We start from the raw sequence: 16017 nt of genomic DNA, 5'->3' as shown, positions 1-16017 counted from the left end.
CCCAACGACGAGGGTTCATGATTCTTGAAGTCCGCGCGGGGCCACATGCACGGCCTCCCCTGGAAACTTGCTCAACTTGCTCACTGATCCGGCCTCGGCCCGACAATCTCGAACGACGACACCGCCCACGCCCACGCAGCAACGGGGCTTGTGCCTGATTCGCCTCAATCCAGCTCATCCAACAGGCTCGCTGCTCTTTGCGGTGGGCAGATCTGCGTCGTCAACGGTCTTCCCTGCTCCCACGCGCTGCGCGGCGCTCGGTCCGGACACCGGGCTGTCCCGGGTCACAAACTAGGAACGCCCCATTCGTCACCAGCGAGCGGGTACGGATTGAGGCGTTGCCCTTTACATCGCCCAAGATGCCTATGATAAACGGTCAGAAGATGGCCTGGTACGTGTCCTCTCGTTTACCTCAGCCGACTTATTCCCAATTTGTTTCTCTGCTGTTGGTTCTCATGCTACACACACCGTTGTGGCGTTTTGCCGCGGCCTCTCCAGGAGAGCCGGAGCGAGCAACATCCCAAAGCCGCGGCGCAACGCTTGCTAACTCTCCGACCACCACAGCGCGCCATGTATACGTGGCCACCGTTCGACAAAATGCAACCACTTCTACGAGCGAGTCATGGTTCCGGTGCGGAAACCAGGCCGGCCGCTGAGCACTTGCCCTTGCCCTCCCGGTCGACCCTGTGCCTGTGGTGGTGTACGGGTTGCCATCCCGAAGAAGCAGAAGTGCGGGTGTCCTAGTGAAGGCGGCAAGGAATCCGAAGAGCATGAAAAGGAGCACTCGCCGGTTGAGGCTCCCATGTCCCCGTCCCGACCGTCGTTCCGGGTCGGGAAGCCGAACGGCGGGACCAAAGCCAACAGCCGGAAGCAGTCTTTTGACCCCGCCAATCTGGAGAGGATGGATCCAAGATCGATCAATCTCATGGCGGTTGCGAGCAGCAACGGGGTCGCTAACGGGGTCACCAACGGGGCCACCAATGGAGTCGCCAACGGAGTCACCAACGGAGTCGCCAACGGGGTCACCAACGGGGTCACCAACGGGACTACTAATGGTGCTCCTAACGGAATAGCTGTTGCGGGCAGCCCAGTTCTCCCAGGTCCGCCCGCCGACCTAGCCGGATTCAGGCCGGGTATGAGAGCGGGACCGGCTGGGCCGGGCAACGCGTTCACGTCTCCTCATAACCCTAGCTTCGTACCGCCGATGCCCTACGGGATGGGATTTCCGTATCCCACGCCCGCCCAACTTCAACATGGAGTCAAGCTGGAAGATGGGCTCTACATGGCTCCAAATGGCAGTGTCCCGCCCTCTCCTTTTGCGAACGGCAACCACGCACCGCCGCCTCTCCGCAGCCCAGCGCAACCCACGATCCCGATCTCGAAGACGAACGGTACCACTTCTGGTGGTGGCGGCTGTTGTGGTTGCAGTGCACCAAAAACAGCACCGGCTCCAGTACCGGCCCCGAACAATACCCCCGCGCCGCTTCCGGTCTACAGCCAGCCATACATGGCGCATTTTCAATACCCCACCGTCTTTCGATACCCGGGCGACTACGGTTCTTGGCAGCAGCCGATCGACCCGGTCATCTGGCAACAAGTTGTGTCGCAGACGGGCGTGCCGATGAGCACGCCGATGTCGCCCACCACCAAAGGGGACGCGGTCGATGCTGGCGCTAGCCACCACTGCAACTGCGGCGAAGGCTGCCAATGCGTCGGCTGCCTGGCCCATCCGTTCAACTCCCAGATGTATCAGTACGTCAACAACGCATACAACGGTAGCAGCGGCAGCAGCCCCGGCGGGGCGGATCAACCGGCAGGCGGGCAGGCACGACCCGCGGTGACGGCCGGCCAGGAATCCCCGACGGAAGCACCCACACCGGCAGCGAGTGAGGGGTCACCTGCCCGGGAAGAACAGTCGCTGTCTAGTATGGATTACTTCTTCGTCAACCTGCCCATTTCGGGGCTCTGCGGAGGACATCTGGAGTCGTGTCCGTGCGGGGACAGCTGTGATTGTCCAGGTTGCCTAGTTCATAACATTCCGCTGAACCAGGGGTAAGGCTGGCTGGGGGTGCGAGAAGGGGCCGATGGGGCAGGTTGCAGTATGCGCCCGAATTGCTATGATGTTGTATCACGGAATGAAAGGAGATGTATTCTTATTTCCTCTCTGTCAAGTCTATCGGGGATTGCCCGCGGGCATTTGTTTATTATATTCCAAATATGAGATACCCATGGGGAAGTAGTTGCCGTTTCAAGATCATCATCTCCCAACCTACCGACAGAATAAAATGCTTATGCTTTATACAAGCACGTATATCAGGCAAGCATCGTGCTCGTTACCTACATGTTAGGGTTGAGACGGAGGAAGATTCAGCAGGGGCCTCTTGCTCAACCCTGGATCGTTGCTGAATGTCCATACCCCAAAACGGAGCCAGCGTAACGGAGGCTCGCCCTGTTGTTGCGCTAACAGCGATCCACCACGTTTTGGCAGCCGCTTCTCACTTGGCCAGCGCCAGGCTTAACAAAGCTCAACATTAAACACAGTGTTTGATACAAATACAAACAAATCAGCATTTGAGTTTGAGGTGCATCAAGTCACATTCGGAAATTTCGTTGTTTCCGAGCAAGAATCGCGCATGAAGAAATTTGTTATTTACTTGGAAACTTACCCGAACATCGCGAAATCACAGAGACGATCAAATAAATTGAGTAAACAGGTAGTTAACTACCTCCAAACAGAGGCATGCCAGCATCACCCTCCAGATTCGAATCTCGGCGCCTAGCTCGGTCGAGGAGCCGGTCAAGGTCACATCACGATAGAAGGACATCGAGGACTCATTCCCGCTCGCGATCTCCGCGTTTTGACCGGAACATTGCTGTAGGCGGTCCGGGCGAGGAGAAGGATCGCTGGCGAGATCGTGGACGGGATTCAGACCGGGAGAGGGGAGGAGAGGGCGGCTCAAGGGACCTTGGAAGGAGTTCAAAACGGCATCGAGTTGATCATTCGCGGGAGCGGGAGGCGGGTCGTTCATATTCGCCCAGCAAGGATCGAGAGAGCGGGAGGCCGTCGCAACCTCACCGCCACCGGCATCGTCACCGCGATGAGCACCCACATCGGCGCCGGGGTCATTCACCAAAGCGAGAGTCAATAGAACCGACACCCTCCCGCAAGGAGTTGCCCTTTGATGCCCGCCAACTCTCGCGCACCGACCTAGCCGCCTTCAAACCGCTCTTCGCCGACTACCTCGACCTGCAGAAGCAGCTGGACATCAGGTCACTCGACGAGACCGAGCTTCGCGGTCGCTGGAAGAGTTTCATGGGGAAGTGGAACCGAGGGGAGCTCGCAGAGGGATGGTACGATCCAGAGGTCTTTCAGCGCGCCACCAACGAGTACAAGGACATCGACATCAGCAGTCAGCGACCAGCAGCACCGCCGGAAACCCTCCCCCGCTCCATTTCCCCCTCCAACCCGGAGAGCGAGCCTCGCCACCAACCCAGCAAACCTGAAGAAGACGACGACGACGACGACGACGAGTTCGGCCCACCCCCACCCCCACTTCCAGGGCAAGAACACCACCACCACCACCACCACCACCACCCCCCATCCCAGCACCCCGCCTCCTCAAGAGCCCCCGGCCCCTCCATCCCCACCAAAACCGACCTCACCCTCCGCGACGAATCCCTCGCCGCGGCGCAAGCCACCGCCCTGGCCGACCACCGCCTCGCCCGGCGCGCCCACGGCCGCGAGCAGCAGGCCCTGCTCGACGAAGCGGCCCCGCGCGCCGACGCCGGCACGCGCGAGCGGCGGCTGGAGAAGCGCCGGGAGCTGAACGAGAAGCTGAAGGGGTTCCGCGAGAAGTCGCCCGGTGGTGGTGGTGGGGAGGTTGCGGAGGGCGAGTTGATGGGGAGCGGGGACGGGGTGGAGGAGTATAAGGCGATGGTGAGGCAGAAGGCGGAGAGGAAGAAGGAGCGGGTTTCGAGGCGGGAGGAGGAGGAACGGGCGAGGCGGGCGGAGAGGGAGGAGAGGGTGCGGGAGTATCGGGAGAGGGAGGAGAGGGTTGTGGAGGGGTTGAGGGCGTTGGCGAGGGCGCGGTTTGGGGGGGCGGTTGGGGGTGGTGGTGAAGGGGGCAGGGGGTAATTAAGGAGGAGGGGGGTTGGGTAGATATGGAGATGGGGGTGGGATAGGGGAAGGGGATAAATATTCAGTTTGGAGGACGGAGTTAATTAACTACTACTTGGGAATGCCTTTCTACTTTTTATTAGGGCGGTCAATATTTCAAGGAAAACCGCACTTTATCCCGTTTTTTGAGTTATTACCCCAATTCCTAATGTTATCCCGAATATGGGACTCTCATAGCTAGGTAGGTAGTCAAACAAGACTCGCCGCGGTTGACTCGAAGTCGAGTTTAAGTGCTACAGCCCGATAAAAATTCCTCCACAATTTTTGCCCGCTCCACCTCAACCCGCATTTCACATCTCATGCCTTTTACCTCTCACACATAATTCACCAGAGTCACATAGCAACCTCCCACCAACAATAATATTCGGCAAGAAGTCACTCCAAGATGGCCACAGCCGACATCGACGTCGACACCGTCGACACAGACCTCTTCCAAGACCCAGAAGATTACTACCCCCCGACCCCGCCTCCCACAACCCAAACCTACACCACCATGAACGGCGACATCATCACTCTGCACCTAGTAGGCCGTAAGTGAAAAAGGAAAAAGAACCAACCCCAACAAACCACCACCCCCTCAACCCTCTCACCCCCTCAACCCCCTCCCCACCACCACCCCAACACCCCCCCCTCCAACTAACAACCCACCCCTCAGACTCCCCCACCGAAGCACACCACCTCTGGAACGGCTCGCGCGTCATGGCCGCCCACTTCGAGTCCCACCCGGAACTAGTCCGCGGGCGCACCGTGCTCGAACTCGGCGCCGGCGCAGGCCTGCCGTCCATCGTGGCGGCGGCGGTGGGCGCGCGGCGGGTGGTGGTGACGGATTTCCCGGACCCGGATCTGCTGGAGACGATGTGGCGGAATGTGAGGGGGTGTGGGCTCATTCCGGGTGTGAGCGAAGAGGAGCAGGAGTTGCCGATTGTTGTGGAGGGGTTGGTTTGGGGGGCGGATCCGGGGAAGGTGTTGGGGTATTTGGAGGGGGGTGGTGGTGATGGGGATGGGGATGGGGAGAAGGGGGAGAAGGGGGAGAAGGGGGAGAAGGGGGAGAAGGGGGAGAAGGGGGAGAAGGGGTTTGATGTGTTGATTTTGGCGGATTTGTTGTTCCGGCATTCGGAGCACGGGAATATGCTGCGCACGGTGCGGCAGACGCTCAAGAAGAGTAGGGAGAGCAAGGCGTTTGTGGTGTTTACCAGTTACAGGCCGTGGCTGCAGCACAAGGACCTGGCGTTCTTTGACGTGGCGCGGGAAGAGGGGTTTGTGGTGGAGAAGGTGCTCGAGAAGAAGATGGATCGGCCGCTGTTTGAGAAGGACCCGGGGGATGAGGAGGTGCTCAAGACGGTGACGGGGTGGGAGCTGCGATGGCCGGAGGAGGCTCTGAAGGGAGGGGGCAGGTGATGAGCACAGGGGCGATGGTGATCCAGGGGCAGGTACAAAATGAATTATCATTACAGCTATATAGCTCGGGTATCACGCGGCGTTTCCAACAAGTTCCCAGATGACGCCCAGGGGAGTCAGCAGAGTCCAACTCTAGCGGCGACACATCTCAGGCCACCACCTGACGCAGACTTGATGGCCTGCTCGAGTACACCGGCGGTTGCTCCGGGGCACGCCACCCATCCGATACGAGGTATCCGTACCTCTCGAGTCCAAGAGACGACGTCGTCTCTACCGAGGCCCGGCTTCGCAGCTCTTGAGATGGTGTGGCACGCTCGGTGTAGTCTTGATCATCCTGAGCCGGCTCGGGGATCACCGAGTGATATGAGGGCGGCGGTGAATGTCGTCGCTGGGGAGTCGCTGACGCGATCGATTCTTCACGAACGTGACCCCGAATCACTCCCTGCTCGATGTCACCGGCGGCCGACCCAACCTTGGCAAGGACTGTTTGGAACGACCGCTTCGCACGCCAGGCGGTGGCAACGGCGGTAATAAAATGCGAAAGGCTGCCGAGGCATGAGTCAATGGGGCCAAGGGGCAGGATGTCGAGATACGCACATGACGAGGGCTCCAAGTCCAAAAATCACATCGAGAGACTGGCAGATAGAACGGTGGCTCATGTGGTGATGGACGCCACCGTAGCTGAAATTCATCATATCGCGCAAGTCGAAGGCTACAACGGCGTCAGCGGGACAGCGCCGACAAGATGCGGCCGACACAACGTACCACCTCCTTGGGGAGGGTTGTGACAGTAGCCCTCGTGGGCGGTTTCCAACGTGCATAACGTGTTGAGTAGGGCCACCATCGCACATCCGTCGCCAAAAACCGCACCCAAGCCGGTGAAGGGCCGCTTTGTCGTCGCCCTCAAGAGACGGAGCAGCCAAGGGACAACAAGGACAGCGGCATGGTAAACCAAGCTTACAGTAGCCTAGATGGGCGAGTCAGACATGTACTGCCTTGTCATACACCACTTGTCCACGGCGAACCGTACCTGCATCCGGGCCCAGCGCATCATCCGTTGCGCATGACGTATCTCGTTCGGCGTGTGCTGCCACGGTCCATCCTCGCGGAAGTAACTCGATCTCTGGAAGCCGTAAAGCGAGAAATACGCAAAGACGAAGTAAACGACCTGCAGAAGCCTGAGCACTGTCAAGACGAGAGCGGGCCAGTCCCGAAGCCGCCGGGCGCATTTCTCATTGAAGTTGCCGCCATCCGCAACCTCGTCGTCGCCGGCCCGGATGGACCTGGGGCGAAGCCCGGAGAAGAAGGAGCATCTGGGCATCTTGGACGCCGGCGCGTTTGGCGCGACAAACACCAAAGAACCTGGACTGAGACTCGGAATCAGCGCTGGGTGGAAACACAGCGCCTCAGGCCGATTAACTAACAGTTGGATTCAGTTGCCAGGTTGAGAATCAGCAGATTGGCCAGTGTTTGGCCAGTGTTAAGAGTCACTGGAGCCTCTCTCTCAGCCGCTCCTGCTTGGCCGTCGCTCTGTCCTCGATCCAGCAGCCAATTACGGGGCGACTTGTGTCGTTGACTGGTTCATTCGGCAGGGGCGCGGGGCTGTGCCCCCTGGCAGCCGCCAAAAGTCACGCCAATTTGCCCGGGAAGTGCCGATGACGCGTCCTCTCGTGTATGGACTGTACTGTGCGGTCCTTTGTGGGAAGGTGGGGCAGATGTCAGCAAGTGCAACCCCCTTCGAGCTCTTTTCCCCTCGACCACGCCCTTTCTGCCCTGAAAATAAGCCGCTCTTGAACAAATGACTTGAAACGCGGTTCCTTCCCGGTTTCCAGGGTTGAGTGTTGTTGGTGTTGTTTTCACAACCATTCGAAGAGTTTGGCGCCGGGCCAGGCACACCACAAGTACACGGTGTGACGGTTGCTCTGCCGGGATCTGACACCCGACGAGGAGCCGTGATGTTCGCCGTTCAAGCCCCGCTTATCCCCGTCCTCCGGCTGGCCCCATTTTGGTGGGAGACCGCTCAAAACGGCTTGGAAGCGATCTCGCCGTGTCGGGAGGCACAGGTACACAGCCCCAGCCTCCCGCCCATCTTATCAGCTCTGCAGGAGGAGCAAATACCACCCGACGAAAGAGGTCCGATCGGGGGGGTTGCATGTTTGCCCACTCAGCCGCTGTTGTTCTGTCGTCTCACTCTTGATTTTTATTTTGTTTCTTCCACCGCGGGTTCCGTTGACTGATGTCAATCCTCCATCGATAATAATAGTTTTAACTCTAAAACTCCTTTGCGCCTCTTCCTAGTGGAAGCTGGCAGCAGTCTCTCCTCATCAGCAATGGGTTGGGACTTGAGACAATGGGTAGCCCTCGCCCGTTCCACGCAGCTCTTGGGCTCGCTGGCCGCCGTCGGTTCCCACGGTTACTTGACCATCCGAGTCAAGGAATCCGAACACGGTCTGACAAAGGAGATAGTGGTGCTCGAGTTGATGGTATTTTCGCAATTCCTCAACTATTTGTTGTCGCACCGGCGAACTGACTTCATGGCTAGGCCTGTCTCATCCTCGGCTACTCCATTCTAGCTCTCGTCATCCAGCAAACTGGCCGACGGTCTAAGCAGACGCGTTGGTTGATCGCCACTGTTGTCTTCGATGTGGTGTTAGTTGCTGTACTGCTCGGCATCATCAGCGTCCTCGGTCGGGGTGGGCTGCCGATGCACTGTGCCGGCCTGAACCGGAAAGACGCCCATACTATACCCCCTCCGGACGGATTCGATACCGTCGGCTTCAGCGATAAAAGTGATGGTCGACGAGGCGAGCTCGACAAGCTCTGCTCTTTCGAGCATCCGTACTTCGCCATTGCGAATATCCTCATGTTCGTTCCCATTCGGCCTCCCTAGCCGAAGCCCTACTGACGGCGAGATAGCTTTACTTACATGTTCACCGTTACTGCGACCGTCATTCGCATCTTGGAACAGAAGTACTACACCAGGAATACGAAGGTCAACGAGCTGCTGGATTCGCTGGAGCGGGCCGAGGATATCAACTTGAAGCTTATGGACTCCCCATCACTGCGAAACGAATCGCCTAGCCTGAATCTACGGCCGCCCGCTAGCGAAGGCATTCTCACGCGCAACACATCTCTCCGCAGCAATTTCACAGCCGCGACTTCAGTAGCCGCCTCGCACACCGACGCTCCTGGGCGCCCTTCGATCCCGCGCCGCCCCATCGGCCAAACCCCACCCGTTCCCAGACGGCCCATACCCCCCACATCGGCCACTCCGTTTAGCGCCGCGAGCCCGGGGGCAGGCTTTGTCCCCGTCCCCCTGGACGACGACAACAGCGCGGAAGCAGCGCTTGTATCGGACGGCATGCGACACCAACCGCCTCCGCATCAACACCACCAACGCAACTCGTCAAGAGACCACCAACAGCCCGCGCAATTTTCACGAATGCCAATGCTCTCCGAGGAAGACCAGTCCGCCGACGCCGCCCTCGTCTCAGACGGCATGCGGCCCGGTGACCACACGCTGCCGCCCTACCACCCGGGCAACCGGCGCATGTCGGGCCACGGCGGCGACAACGAGATGCGGCTGAGCGGGTACGTCAAGGGGCAGACGCGGGCGCAGGATATGAAGGATTCCGGGAGGTATTGATCTTCTTGCTTGTCCGGATCTACATTATTCATGGGTAGAGGCGTAAAATGGGGGGGGGTTGTGGAGCGGCGAGCTTCAGAATGGCGTTATGATACCACATCGCATTGTTCGGCGTTTTTCGGGGGTACAAGGTTTTCGGAGACTGGTGGCTGTTGAACGCGGGGATCTTGGAATATTGGGTATTGGGTTACACTGTACACACACAACAAACATTCTGGGCTATTTCTTAATCACAAGTCATAAGTCTACGCAGTAGCTAATGAGCTGTCACATTTATTCACACCAATCTGGGCCTCAGCATATTTCTTAAAAACAGTGGTGAAAATAAACTACGAAACCGTAGGATACGCACAAGAAAGCCCCATACTCAGTGCCGATGTGGCCGCTACCGGCCGGGCAGAGAGGGAACCGCTATAATCCAGACAGGATACACACAAAAAAGCACCAGTTGGTATACCATCCGGTTAACCCCCTAACCCACCAACAAACCCATCCGACCAAAACCAACACCATCCAGAACACCCAATCCAACCCTTCCTCCTAAAACCACTTTTCCCAATGTATCCCAAACCCCAGTCTATCCCAAACCAGCCCCCCCGGCCACCCTACCACCGCCTCCCATAAACCTCATGCTCCTTCCTCCTCGGCTGCTTCGTCCGCCGCATCATATCCCCCACATCGCCCACCACCACCCCATTCGACCCCAGCCCATGGGGGTCGTCATCCTCCACCCCGCCCAGCGAGGAGGCGCGCGCGTCGTGCTTGAACAGCTCGAGGATCTCCTGCAGGCCGAGTTTCAGCTGGCCCTTACCCTTGCGGCGGGCGCCGCCCTCGATGGTGGCCTCGGCGAGGCGGCGCTTCTTGTCCTGCAGGTCGAGGATGCGGGCCTCGACGGTGCCGGCGACGGTGAGCTTGTAGACGACCACGTCGACCGTCTGGGTGAGGCGGTGCACGCGGTCGATGGCCTGCTCCTCGACGAAGGGGTTCCAGAAGGGCTCGACGATGACGACGCGCGTGGCGGCCGTCAGGTTGAGGCCGAGGGAGCCGCATTTTAGCGAGCACAGCAGGATGCGCGTGTGCGGGTCGGTGCGGAGCGCTCGGAGCGCTGCCTCGCGCGCGTCGTTGGCCATCTTGCCGTCGTATCGCACTGCTTTGAGACCTGGCTGGGCGCGGAGGAAGGGCTCGACTAGGTCGAGCATGGAGGTGAATTGGGAGAAGACGATGAACTTGTGTTCGGGGGCTTCTTTACGAAGGAGGGAGAGGAGCTCGCGGATTTTGGCCGAGGTCATGATGGTATTGCTGTTGGCGCCGATGCTGTGTCGCTTGGGTTTGGCACCGCTGCGGTGTCCGTTATGCCGTTTGACGGGAAGGTCGTCGTCTGAGTCCGAGTCGGACCCGGAGAGGAGTTCGGATTCAGAGATGCCCGGGTTTTCGGGGGAGTCTACCTCGTTGTTTTGGGAGGAAGAGACGGTCTGTGTGCGTAGCTTAGACACTGAGACAAACGTCTCGTCATCCGAATCGGTCTCGGAGCCTGATCCACCCTCCGGTACCTCTTCATCCTTGACAATGAAGCTATCGAGCTGGCTCCCATCGTCCTCCTCCGAGGAGTGATCGGAATCCTCCGAGGCGATATCTTCGCCACCACCCTCTGCATTCTCATCTTCCTCGCCGCCGGCCTTGCCTAGGCGTAGAGAACCACGCTCATCCTCATCCACCAACCAGCTCCCCTCCATCTCTTCCTCTTCGTCATCACTGTCGGTGATTATCTTGCGGCCCTTGGGCTTCCGCTTTGCCATCTTCTCGATCTTGATCTCCTCCTCCACCACGCTGACTCTCCTATTCTCCTTCTTCGGCTTCTTCCGGCCCGGGCTCTCATTGTTGACCTTCTGCAAGCTCTCGGCGCACTCAGTGCAGCGCAACAAACCGGCCGCCACCTCCTTCTTGCTCAGATCGTTCAGACACATCTCGCACTGCTTCGTCTGGATGCCCATGCCGCCAAATGCATCCGCCAGAGCATCCAGATCGTCTGCAGCGCTCGCTTTCGGCTGCGACGCCGTATCGCCAATCAGCGCTTCACTGTCCTTCTCGAGCTTCGTCTCAGACAGCCGCGGGTGGTTGCATGCCTGGCGCAGGCGCAGCAGCAGCACGAGGGCGTTGGCGTAGTTGACCTTGCCCTTCATCATCTTCTCGAGGCTCTTGTCGGCACGCGCCTCCAGCTTGTCGTAGAACTCGCGCTCGGCTTCGGAGAACTCCGTCTCGACTGTGACCACCTTGCGTTGCGTGACCTTGAAAGCGGGCTGTGGCACGTCTGTCGCGTCCCGCCCTTCCGCCTTAGCCTTGGCCGCGGCCGCGTCGAGCGCCTTTTTACCCCCCCGCTACGAGGGCGCCTTCCTCCTTCAGGACATCCTTGGTTCGCCGCTTCATAAAGCACTGGAGGAGGGAATGCAGCCGCCGGATGGCAATGTGGCCCTTACCAGACTTGAGTGGCCCATCAATGTTGGCTCTCCACTCAGCCAAATCGTCGTAGGGAGCGATCCGGAGGAAGTGGACGAGCGACTGAAGCTCGTCGAGGTTGTTCTGCATTGGTGTACCGGTGAGACACCAGCGATACTCGGAACGGAGAGCACAGCATGCCTTGGTCGCCTTGGCGTTGCGGTTCTTGATGCTATGAGCCTCATCCAGGATGACGCGGAACCAGTGGACACCAAAACAACCCGCCTGAGGTGACTTTGTGGGGTCTGGGTGACTGTTACCGTGCTCAGACACCAGGATCTGATAAGTAGTGATAACCACGTCGTACTTTCCCAGAACCTTGGGGTCCTTTGTCCGTTGAGGGCCATGGTGGACATAGACCCGGAGTTCGTGGTCCTTGGTCACTTTCTCCTTGATCTCGGCCTCCCACTGGCGGATGAGTGCAAGCGGCGCAACCACAAGTGTTGCTTTCTTCACCTGATCGAAATGTTTCTTCCACCCCTTCTCTTCGGGCCCAGGCATCGTGTTGCTGACGATCAGCGAGATGCTCTGCAGTGTCTTTCCGAGACCCATATCATCGGCTAGGATACCCCCATTAGTCACCTTTCCTTTCTTTTGGGCCCCAACTTCTCTCCCACGCATCCATCGCACTCCCTCCACTTGGTGAGGGAGGAGTTTGACCTTGATGCCCTCCTGCGTACCATCCTCGATGGTCTCTTTCTTTGGCTTGTCACCCTCGGGTTTGGGCGCCTCGCCCTCCTCCTCTTCATCTTCCATGCCGCCCTCGAGCAAGGCCTTCAGGTCTGCCGCGGCCTTGGTGGGGTCCGTGTAGAAAACCTTGTCCCCAAACGACCCCGCAGGTTGGGTGTACTGGTACGCGGGTTGGGCGTCTTCACTCATGGAACTAAACATTTGGAGCGCTGGCGCTTTCTTAGCCTCGGCCTTCGGTTTCAGTGGACCTGAAGTCCTATACATGTCGGTGTGAAACTCGGGCCGGGTTCTCCGCTGAATAAACATGGGATTGGGCTTGTCCGCTTGCTGGCCGAACCGCGGGGCCAGTTTTGTCGGATGGCCAAAGCTCGGTGTTGGTGTCGCAGCTGCCGGGGATCGGATGGCCGGTATCGGGCTGTCTGTCAAGTCAACAACAGCGTTGCTTGGCCTGCTGGTTTGCTTCGGCGGTGTTTGAGACGCAGGATCTAGCGACATGTTGGTTGCCTGCGAGCTGAGGTACTCGAGGTCGTCATCGCTGAACGATTCTTTCCGTAATCGCGCCATGTTGTCTGACTCGAGACTAGCAAGCGAAGCGTTTGAGGATTTCGGCGGGGAGGAGGTGTAGCTGATGGTCGTCGCTTCCACCAGGTCGTAGAAGCTCTGTCTCAACTCTGCCCGAGACCTCCGTGGTTTGCTGTTGCTCGGTCTTCTGTCACTCGCTTTGTTCGTCCGCGAGAAACCTGGTTTGTTGTCGGATGCGAGATTGTTTTGGGGTTGGATTGCGAAGCTGGAGCCTGGTTTTCTGAGTTTGTTGATTTCCGTCAGTTTTTATTTTACCCCTCGTCGTGAGGAGGTGCAAGCTGTTAGCAGGGGCAATTACATACCGCATCGATGACTCCAGGTTCGCAGCAATATCTTGCCGATTGTGGGGTTATCGCCAGCTGCCAGATCCTCTCGATTGTTGTAAGGCGTGGTCGCGGGGCACTTCCGACAGCGCTTGGTGGGCCTCTCTGTTTACTAACTGACGAGTCTCGAGCGGGCTCCAAGGCAACCAACTGGAAGCAATAACACAAGTCCAGACCTCAGGTAATTACCCCGCAGTCGCTCAACCCCTAACCCTAAATACTGACCCAAAGCCCCCGACCGACAAACGCGGGCCTCAAAGACACAACAACAACCTGGAACTCGGGCTCTGTCTCGATGAGATACGGCGCGAGCAACTTACGGAAGAAACGAACTATGGCACGCTCATCCAACATATGAATATACCTAGACTCTATTGCATACCTGGTTCCTCGCATGAGTTTACACACCAGACACTTAATTTCATGTCAAGGAGGTTTGTATTCGAGTCAAACTCGAGGAGAAAGATGAAGCGGGTGGTTCAACTAGGTGCGAGGTGTTGTCTAAGGCGTCTGAAGAGAAGAGCTAACCAATGCTGGTGGATTGCGTTTTCGGCTCCAGTGACGCCTCTATCCCCGCTGGTATTAATGTCGAATTAGTGACAACAATTAATTCTTGTTCCTGCCTACAGTTTGCGCCCTTGACATCCATTTGTGTTATACAACCGTGACACAGATGTCTGTGGTAACGCTCATAGGACGTATCTAAAATAGGGGTTCTCCATGTCCGTCAAATCCTGGAACGCCAGTTTCGCCCGCTCCGCCTCGTCCTCGGGGACGGCAGACTTCTTCTTGTTTGCTGCCGTTAATACGATGTAAAGAGTAGCCGATGCGGCAATGCATATTATGTAGCTACCGTCAATGTTAGCAGGGAAGGAGAATAGGGGGCGAAGATGAGGTATAGGAAAACGGGAAAGGGAGAATGGTAAATTCATACCAGATGATCAACCCCAACCACAGCTCCGGGTAATGCTGCGGCCTTGTCTGTGACTTAACGAGCTGTGGCCCAACAATATTCCCCACGCAGTACGCAGCGAAGATGGTGGCCGCCATAAAGCTCTTCTTAGTGTGGCCCGCCACGTTGGACATCCCAACCGTGATGATGAGACTAACCGTCCCGCCAAAAAAGCCGGTGATAGAGTAGCCGACTACCGGCGCCGCAGCCCGGTACGACCACTCGCTCTTCCAGATGATGGCGCAGCCCGCGATGACGGGCAGGCATGTCAAAATGAGCATGATGAGGCGGATGTTGGGGATTTTGGAACCCAAATACCCCGTGACGAGGATAACGATGAAGCAGAGTGCCCCAAGCGGAAATTGGAACACGATCGAATGCAGCGTATTCCAGCCAAAGGTCGACACGATGAGCGGGCCGAATCCACTGACCGCACCGTTCATAGTATACCTAGCGACCCCACGTTAGAATCAAGCCATCAGGGGCTAGGCACGTAAACTTACGCCGACGCCATCATGACAAAGATCAAATACGTCTTGACATCCAAGAACGACTCTTTCACTTGCCCCATCTTGATGCTTGTACACCGCACCCCCGTCTGGCTATACCGCAGCCTCTCCACAGCCGCAAACCGTTCCTCCTCTGTCAAGAACCAGGCCGTGACGGGCGAGTTCGGCATGGCAAAGCAAAACAGGCCAAACAGCACCGTCAACGCCCCCGCCAGCAGATAAATATACTGCCAGCTCCTCAGCCCGCCGCCCTCGATCTGCGCGAACCCGTAGTTGAGCGCGCCGCCGAGGATGGTAAACAGGCCGGTGCTGCTGAACCACCAGCTCTGGCGCAGGCTCTGCTCCTTCTGGGTGTAGTAGCCGGCGATGATGCACATGAAGCCCGTGGGGACGATGCTCTCGACGAAGCCGAGGAAGAAGCGCTGGGCGTAGAGGCCGCGGTACGAGGTCACGGCGGCGGTGAGCATGCAGATGGCGCCCCAGAGCAGGACGATGGCGCCGAGGACGCGGCCGATGTCGAAGCGCTGCAGCGCGAAGGACATGGGGTACAGGCCGGCCAGCATGCCGAAGTAGAAGAGCGAGGTGGCCCACGAGAGGCGTGAGGTGTCGACGGTGGGCGGGGTCGTGGAGGGGTCCGTGATGGTGAGCTCGAGGTCGGCTGTCATGCCGAAGAGGACGGCGGAGCCGAGGATGGCCTTGTCGTAGTAGACGATGCCGTCTGGGAAGGGGGTCAGCCGAGGGGTTCGTAATAGTGGGGTGGGAAAAGGGGGAGCTGGGCTTACAGCCAAAGATCATGGCGGGAATTAGGAACCAGTCTATCTTGCGGACTGCTCGCGCAACCACAGCAGGGTCAACGGTATGTTGCTGCTCACCGACCATGGCGATGGCTTCATCCTTGGCGGTTACATTCCTTTCATGATTCTCATGATCGCTTGGTGCGGGCGCCGCCGCTTCGAGGTCCTGATTCATGGTCGGGTTGCTCTTCTCGGTCGCCATAACGCCAATCAAACAAGCAGACACAAAGCCGGTAGCTTTGTGTTCCAGGTGTCGCCGTAGACTACGCCTCGTCGCTGGGCTGAAAATATTTTGTTTGCGATGCTCCGGTATCGCATACACTAATGACCATCCCGCCCGGGATGGGGGCGTGGGGGTTGAGAATCTTGGGATGTCAGCCGTTTAAAACCTACTTTTTATTCAACGTACCCTCGGTTTCAGAGACCTGACCCTTCAACAATTACGCCGTTTTA

The 16017-nt window shown here is 58.2% G+C and overlaps 6 protein-coding genes across 6 annotated transcripts; 3 read left to right on the top strand and 3 right to left on the bottom strand.

Annotated features, from left to right (window-relative positions):
• The first annotated feature begins 410 nt into the window (after positions 1-410).
• B0H64DRAFT_407067 (uncharacterized protein) lies at positions 411-2277 on the top strand. The gene has a single exon (XM_062804547.1). It carries the CDS (start codon positions 623-625, stop codon positions 2054-2056), a length of 1434 nt encoding a protein of 477 aa, XP_062656077.1. The 5' UTR covers positions 411-622; the 3' UTR covers positions 2057-2277.
• Positions 2278-4171: 1894 nt separating this feature from the next.
• On the top strand, positions 4172-5602 carry B0H64DRAFT_365584 (uncharacterized protein). The gene is made up of 2 exons (XM_062801880.1): positions 4172-4707; positions 4833-5602. The coding sequence occupies exons 1-2, from the start codon at positions 4563-4565 to the stop codon at positions 5573-5575; spliced, it is 888 nt and encodes a 295-aa protein (XP_062656076.1). The 5' UTR covers positions 4172-4562; the 3' UTR covers positions 5576-5602.
• Positions 5603-5604: 2 nt separating this feature from the next.
• B0H64DRAFT_407061 (uncharacterized protein) lies at positions 5605-7144 on the bottom strand. Its single transcript, XM_062804546.1, has 4 exons — positions 6606-7144; positions 6341-6542; positions 6173-6287; positions 5605-6120 (listed from the first exon to the last, which is right to left on the bottom strand). The coding sequence occupies exons 1-4, from the start codon at positions 6894-6896 to the stop codon at positions 5724-5726; spliced, it is 1005 nt and encodes a 334-aa protein (XP_062656075.1). The 5' UTR covers positions 6897-7144; the 3' UTR covers positions 5605-5723.
• A 529-nt stretch (positions 7145-7673) lies between these two features.
• Positions 7674-9518, top strand: B0H64DRAFT_231393 (uncharacterized protein). Its single transcript, XM_062799724.1, has 3 exons — positions 7674-8058; positions 8118-8440; positions 8492-9518. The coding sequence occupies exons 1-3, from the start codon at positions 7906-7908 to the stop codon at positions 9219-9221; spliced, it is 1206 nt and encodes a 401-aa protein (XP_062656074.1). The 5' UTR covers positions 7674-7905; the 3' UTR covers positions 9222-9518.
• Position 9519: 1 nt separating this feature from the next.
• On the bottom strand, positions 9520-13430 carry B0H64DRAFT_407055 (SNF2 family N-terminal domain-containing protein). The gene is made up of 3 exons (XM_062804545.1): positions 13289-13430; positions 11601-13206; positions 9520-11557 (listed from the first exon to the last, which is right to left on the bottom strand). Exons 1-3 carry the CDS (start codon positions 13291-13293, stop codon positions 9827-9829), a joined length of 3342 nt encoding a protein of 1113 aa, XP_062656073.1. The 5' UTR covers positions 13294-13430; the 3' UTR covers positions 9520-9826.
• A 522-nt stretch (positions 13431-13952) lies between these two features.
• Positions 13953-15982, bottom strand: B0H64DRAFT_231383 (major facilitator superfamily domain-containing protein). The gene is made up of 4 exons (XM_062799723.1): positions 15553-15982; positions 14765-15488; positions 14244-14711; positions 13953-14158 (listed from the first exon to the last, which is right to left on the bottom strand). Exons 1-4 carry the CDS (start codon positions 15764-15766, stop codon positions 13999-14001), a joined length of 1566 nt encoding a protein of 521 aa, XP_062656072.1. The 5' UTR covers positions 15767-15982; the 3' UTR covers positions 13953-13998.
• Between the last annotated feature and the right edge of the window lie 35 nt (positions 15983-16017).

This window comes from Chaetomium fimeti (assembly GCF_033439085.1).
Source record: "Chaetomium fimeti strain CBS 168.71 chromosome Unknown B0H64scaffold_7, whole genome shotgun sequence".
Taxonomy (NCBI): domain Eukaryota; kingdom Fungi; phylum Ascomycota; class Sordariomycetes; order Sordariales; family Chaetomiaceae; genus Chaetomium; species Chaetomium fimeti.
This window is presented reverse-complemented; position numbering and strand designations above follow the sequence as displayed.

Bases quoted from the DNA above. Each gene is read 5' to 3' on its own strand.
- B0H64DRAFT_407061 (XM_062804546.1), bottom strand. From the start codon at position 6,896: ATGCCCAGATGCTCCTTCTTCTCCGGGCTTCGCCCCAGGTCCATCCGG. The intron at 6,543-6,605 runs GTACGGTTCGCC...TCGCCCATCTAG, and splicing joins TGCGCTGGGCCCGGATGCAG to GCTACTGTAAGCTTGGTTTA. The intron at 6,288-6,340 runs GTACGTTGTGTC...ACGCCGTTGTAG, and splicing joins CAACCCTCCCCAAGGAGGTG to CCTTCGACTTGCGCGATATG.
- B0H64DRAFT_231383 (XM_062799723.1), bottom strand. From the start codon at position 15,766: ATGGCGACCGAGAAGAGCAACCCGACCATGAATCAGGACCTCGAAGCG. The intron at 15,489-15,552 runs GTAAGCCCAGCT...CCCCCTTCCCAG, and splicing joins TCCCGCCATGATCTTTGGCT to ACGGCATCGTCTACTACGAC. The intron at 14,712-14,764 runs GTAAGTTTACGT...TGGGGTCGCTAG, and splicing joins TTTGTCATGATGGCGTCGGC to GTATACTATGAACGGTGCGG.
- B0H64DRAFT_407067 (XM_062804547.1), top strand. From the start codon at position 623: ATGGTTCCGGTGCGGAAACCAGGCCGGCCGCTGAGCACTTGCCCTTGC.
- B0H64DRAFT_365584 (XM_062801880.1), top strand. From the start codon at position 4,563: ATGGCCACAGCCGACATCGACGTCGACACCGTCGACACAGACCTCTTC. The intron at 4,708-4,832 runs GTAAGTGAAAAA...CCCACCCCTCAG, and splicing joins CACTCTGCACCTAGTAGGCC to ACTCCCCCACCGAAGCACAC.
- B0H64DRAFT_407055 (XM_062804545.1), bottom strand. The intron at 11,558-11,600 runs GTAGCGGGGGGG...GCCGCGGCCAAG, and splicing joins TGAAGGAGGAAGGCGCCCTC to GCTAAGGCGGAAGGGCGGGA.
- B0H64DRAFT_231393 (XM_062799724.1), top strand. From the start codon at position 7,906: ATGGGTTGGGACTTGAGACAATGGGTAGCCCTCGCCCGTTCCACGCAG. The intron at 8,059-8,117 runs GTATTTTCGCAA...CTTCATGGCTAG, and splicing joins TAGTGGTGCTCGAGTTGATG to GCCTGTCTCATCCTCGGCTA. The intron at 8,441-8,491 runs GTTCGTTCCCAT...ACGGCGAGATAG, and splicing joins GCCATTGCGAATATCCTCAT to CTTTACTTACATGTTCACCG.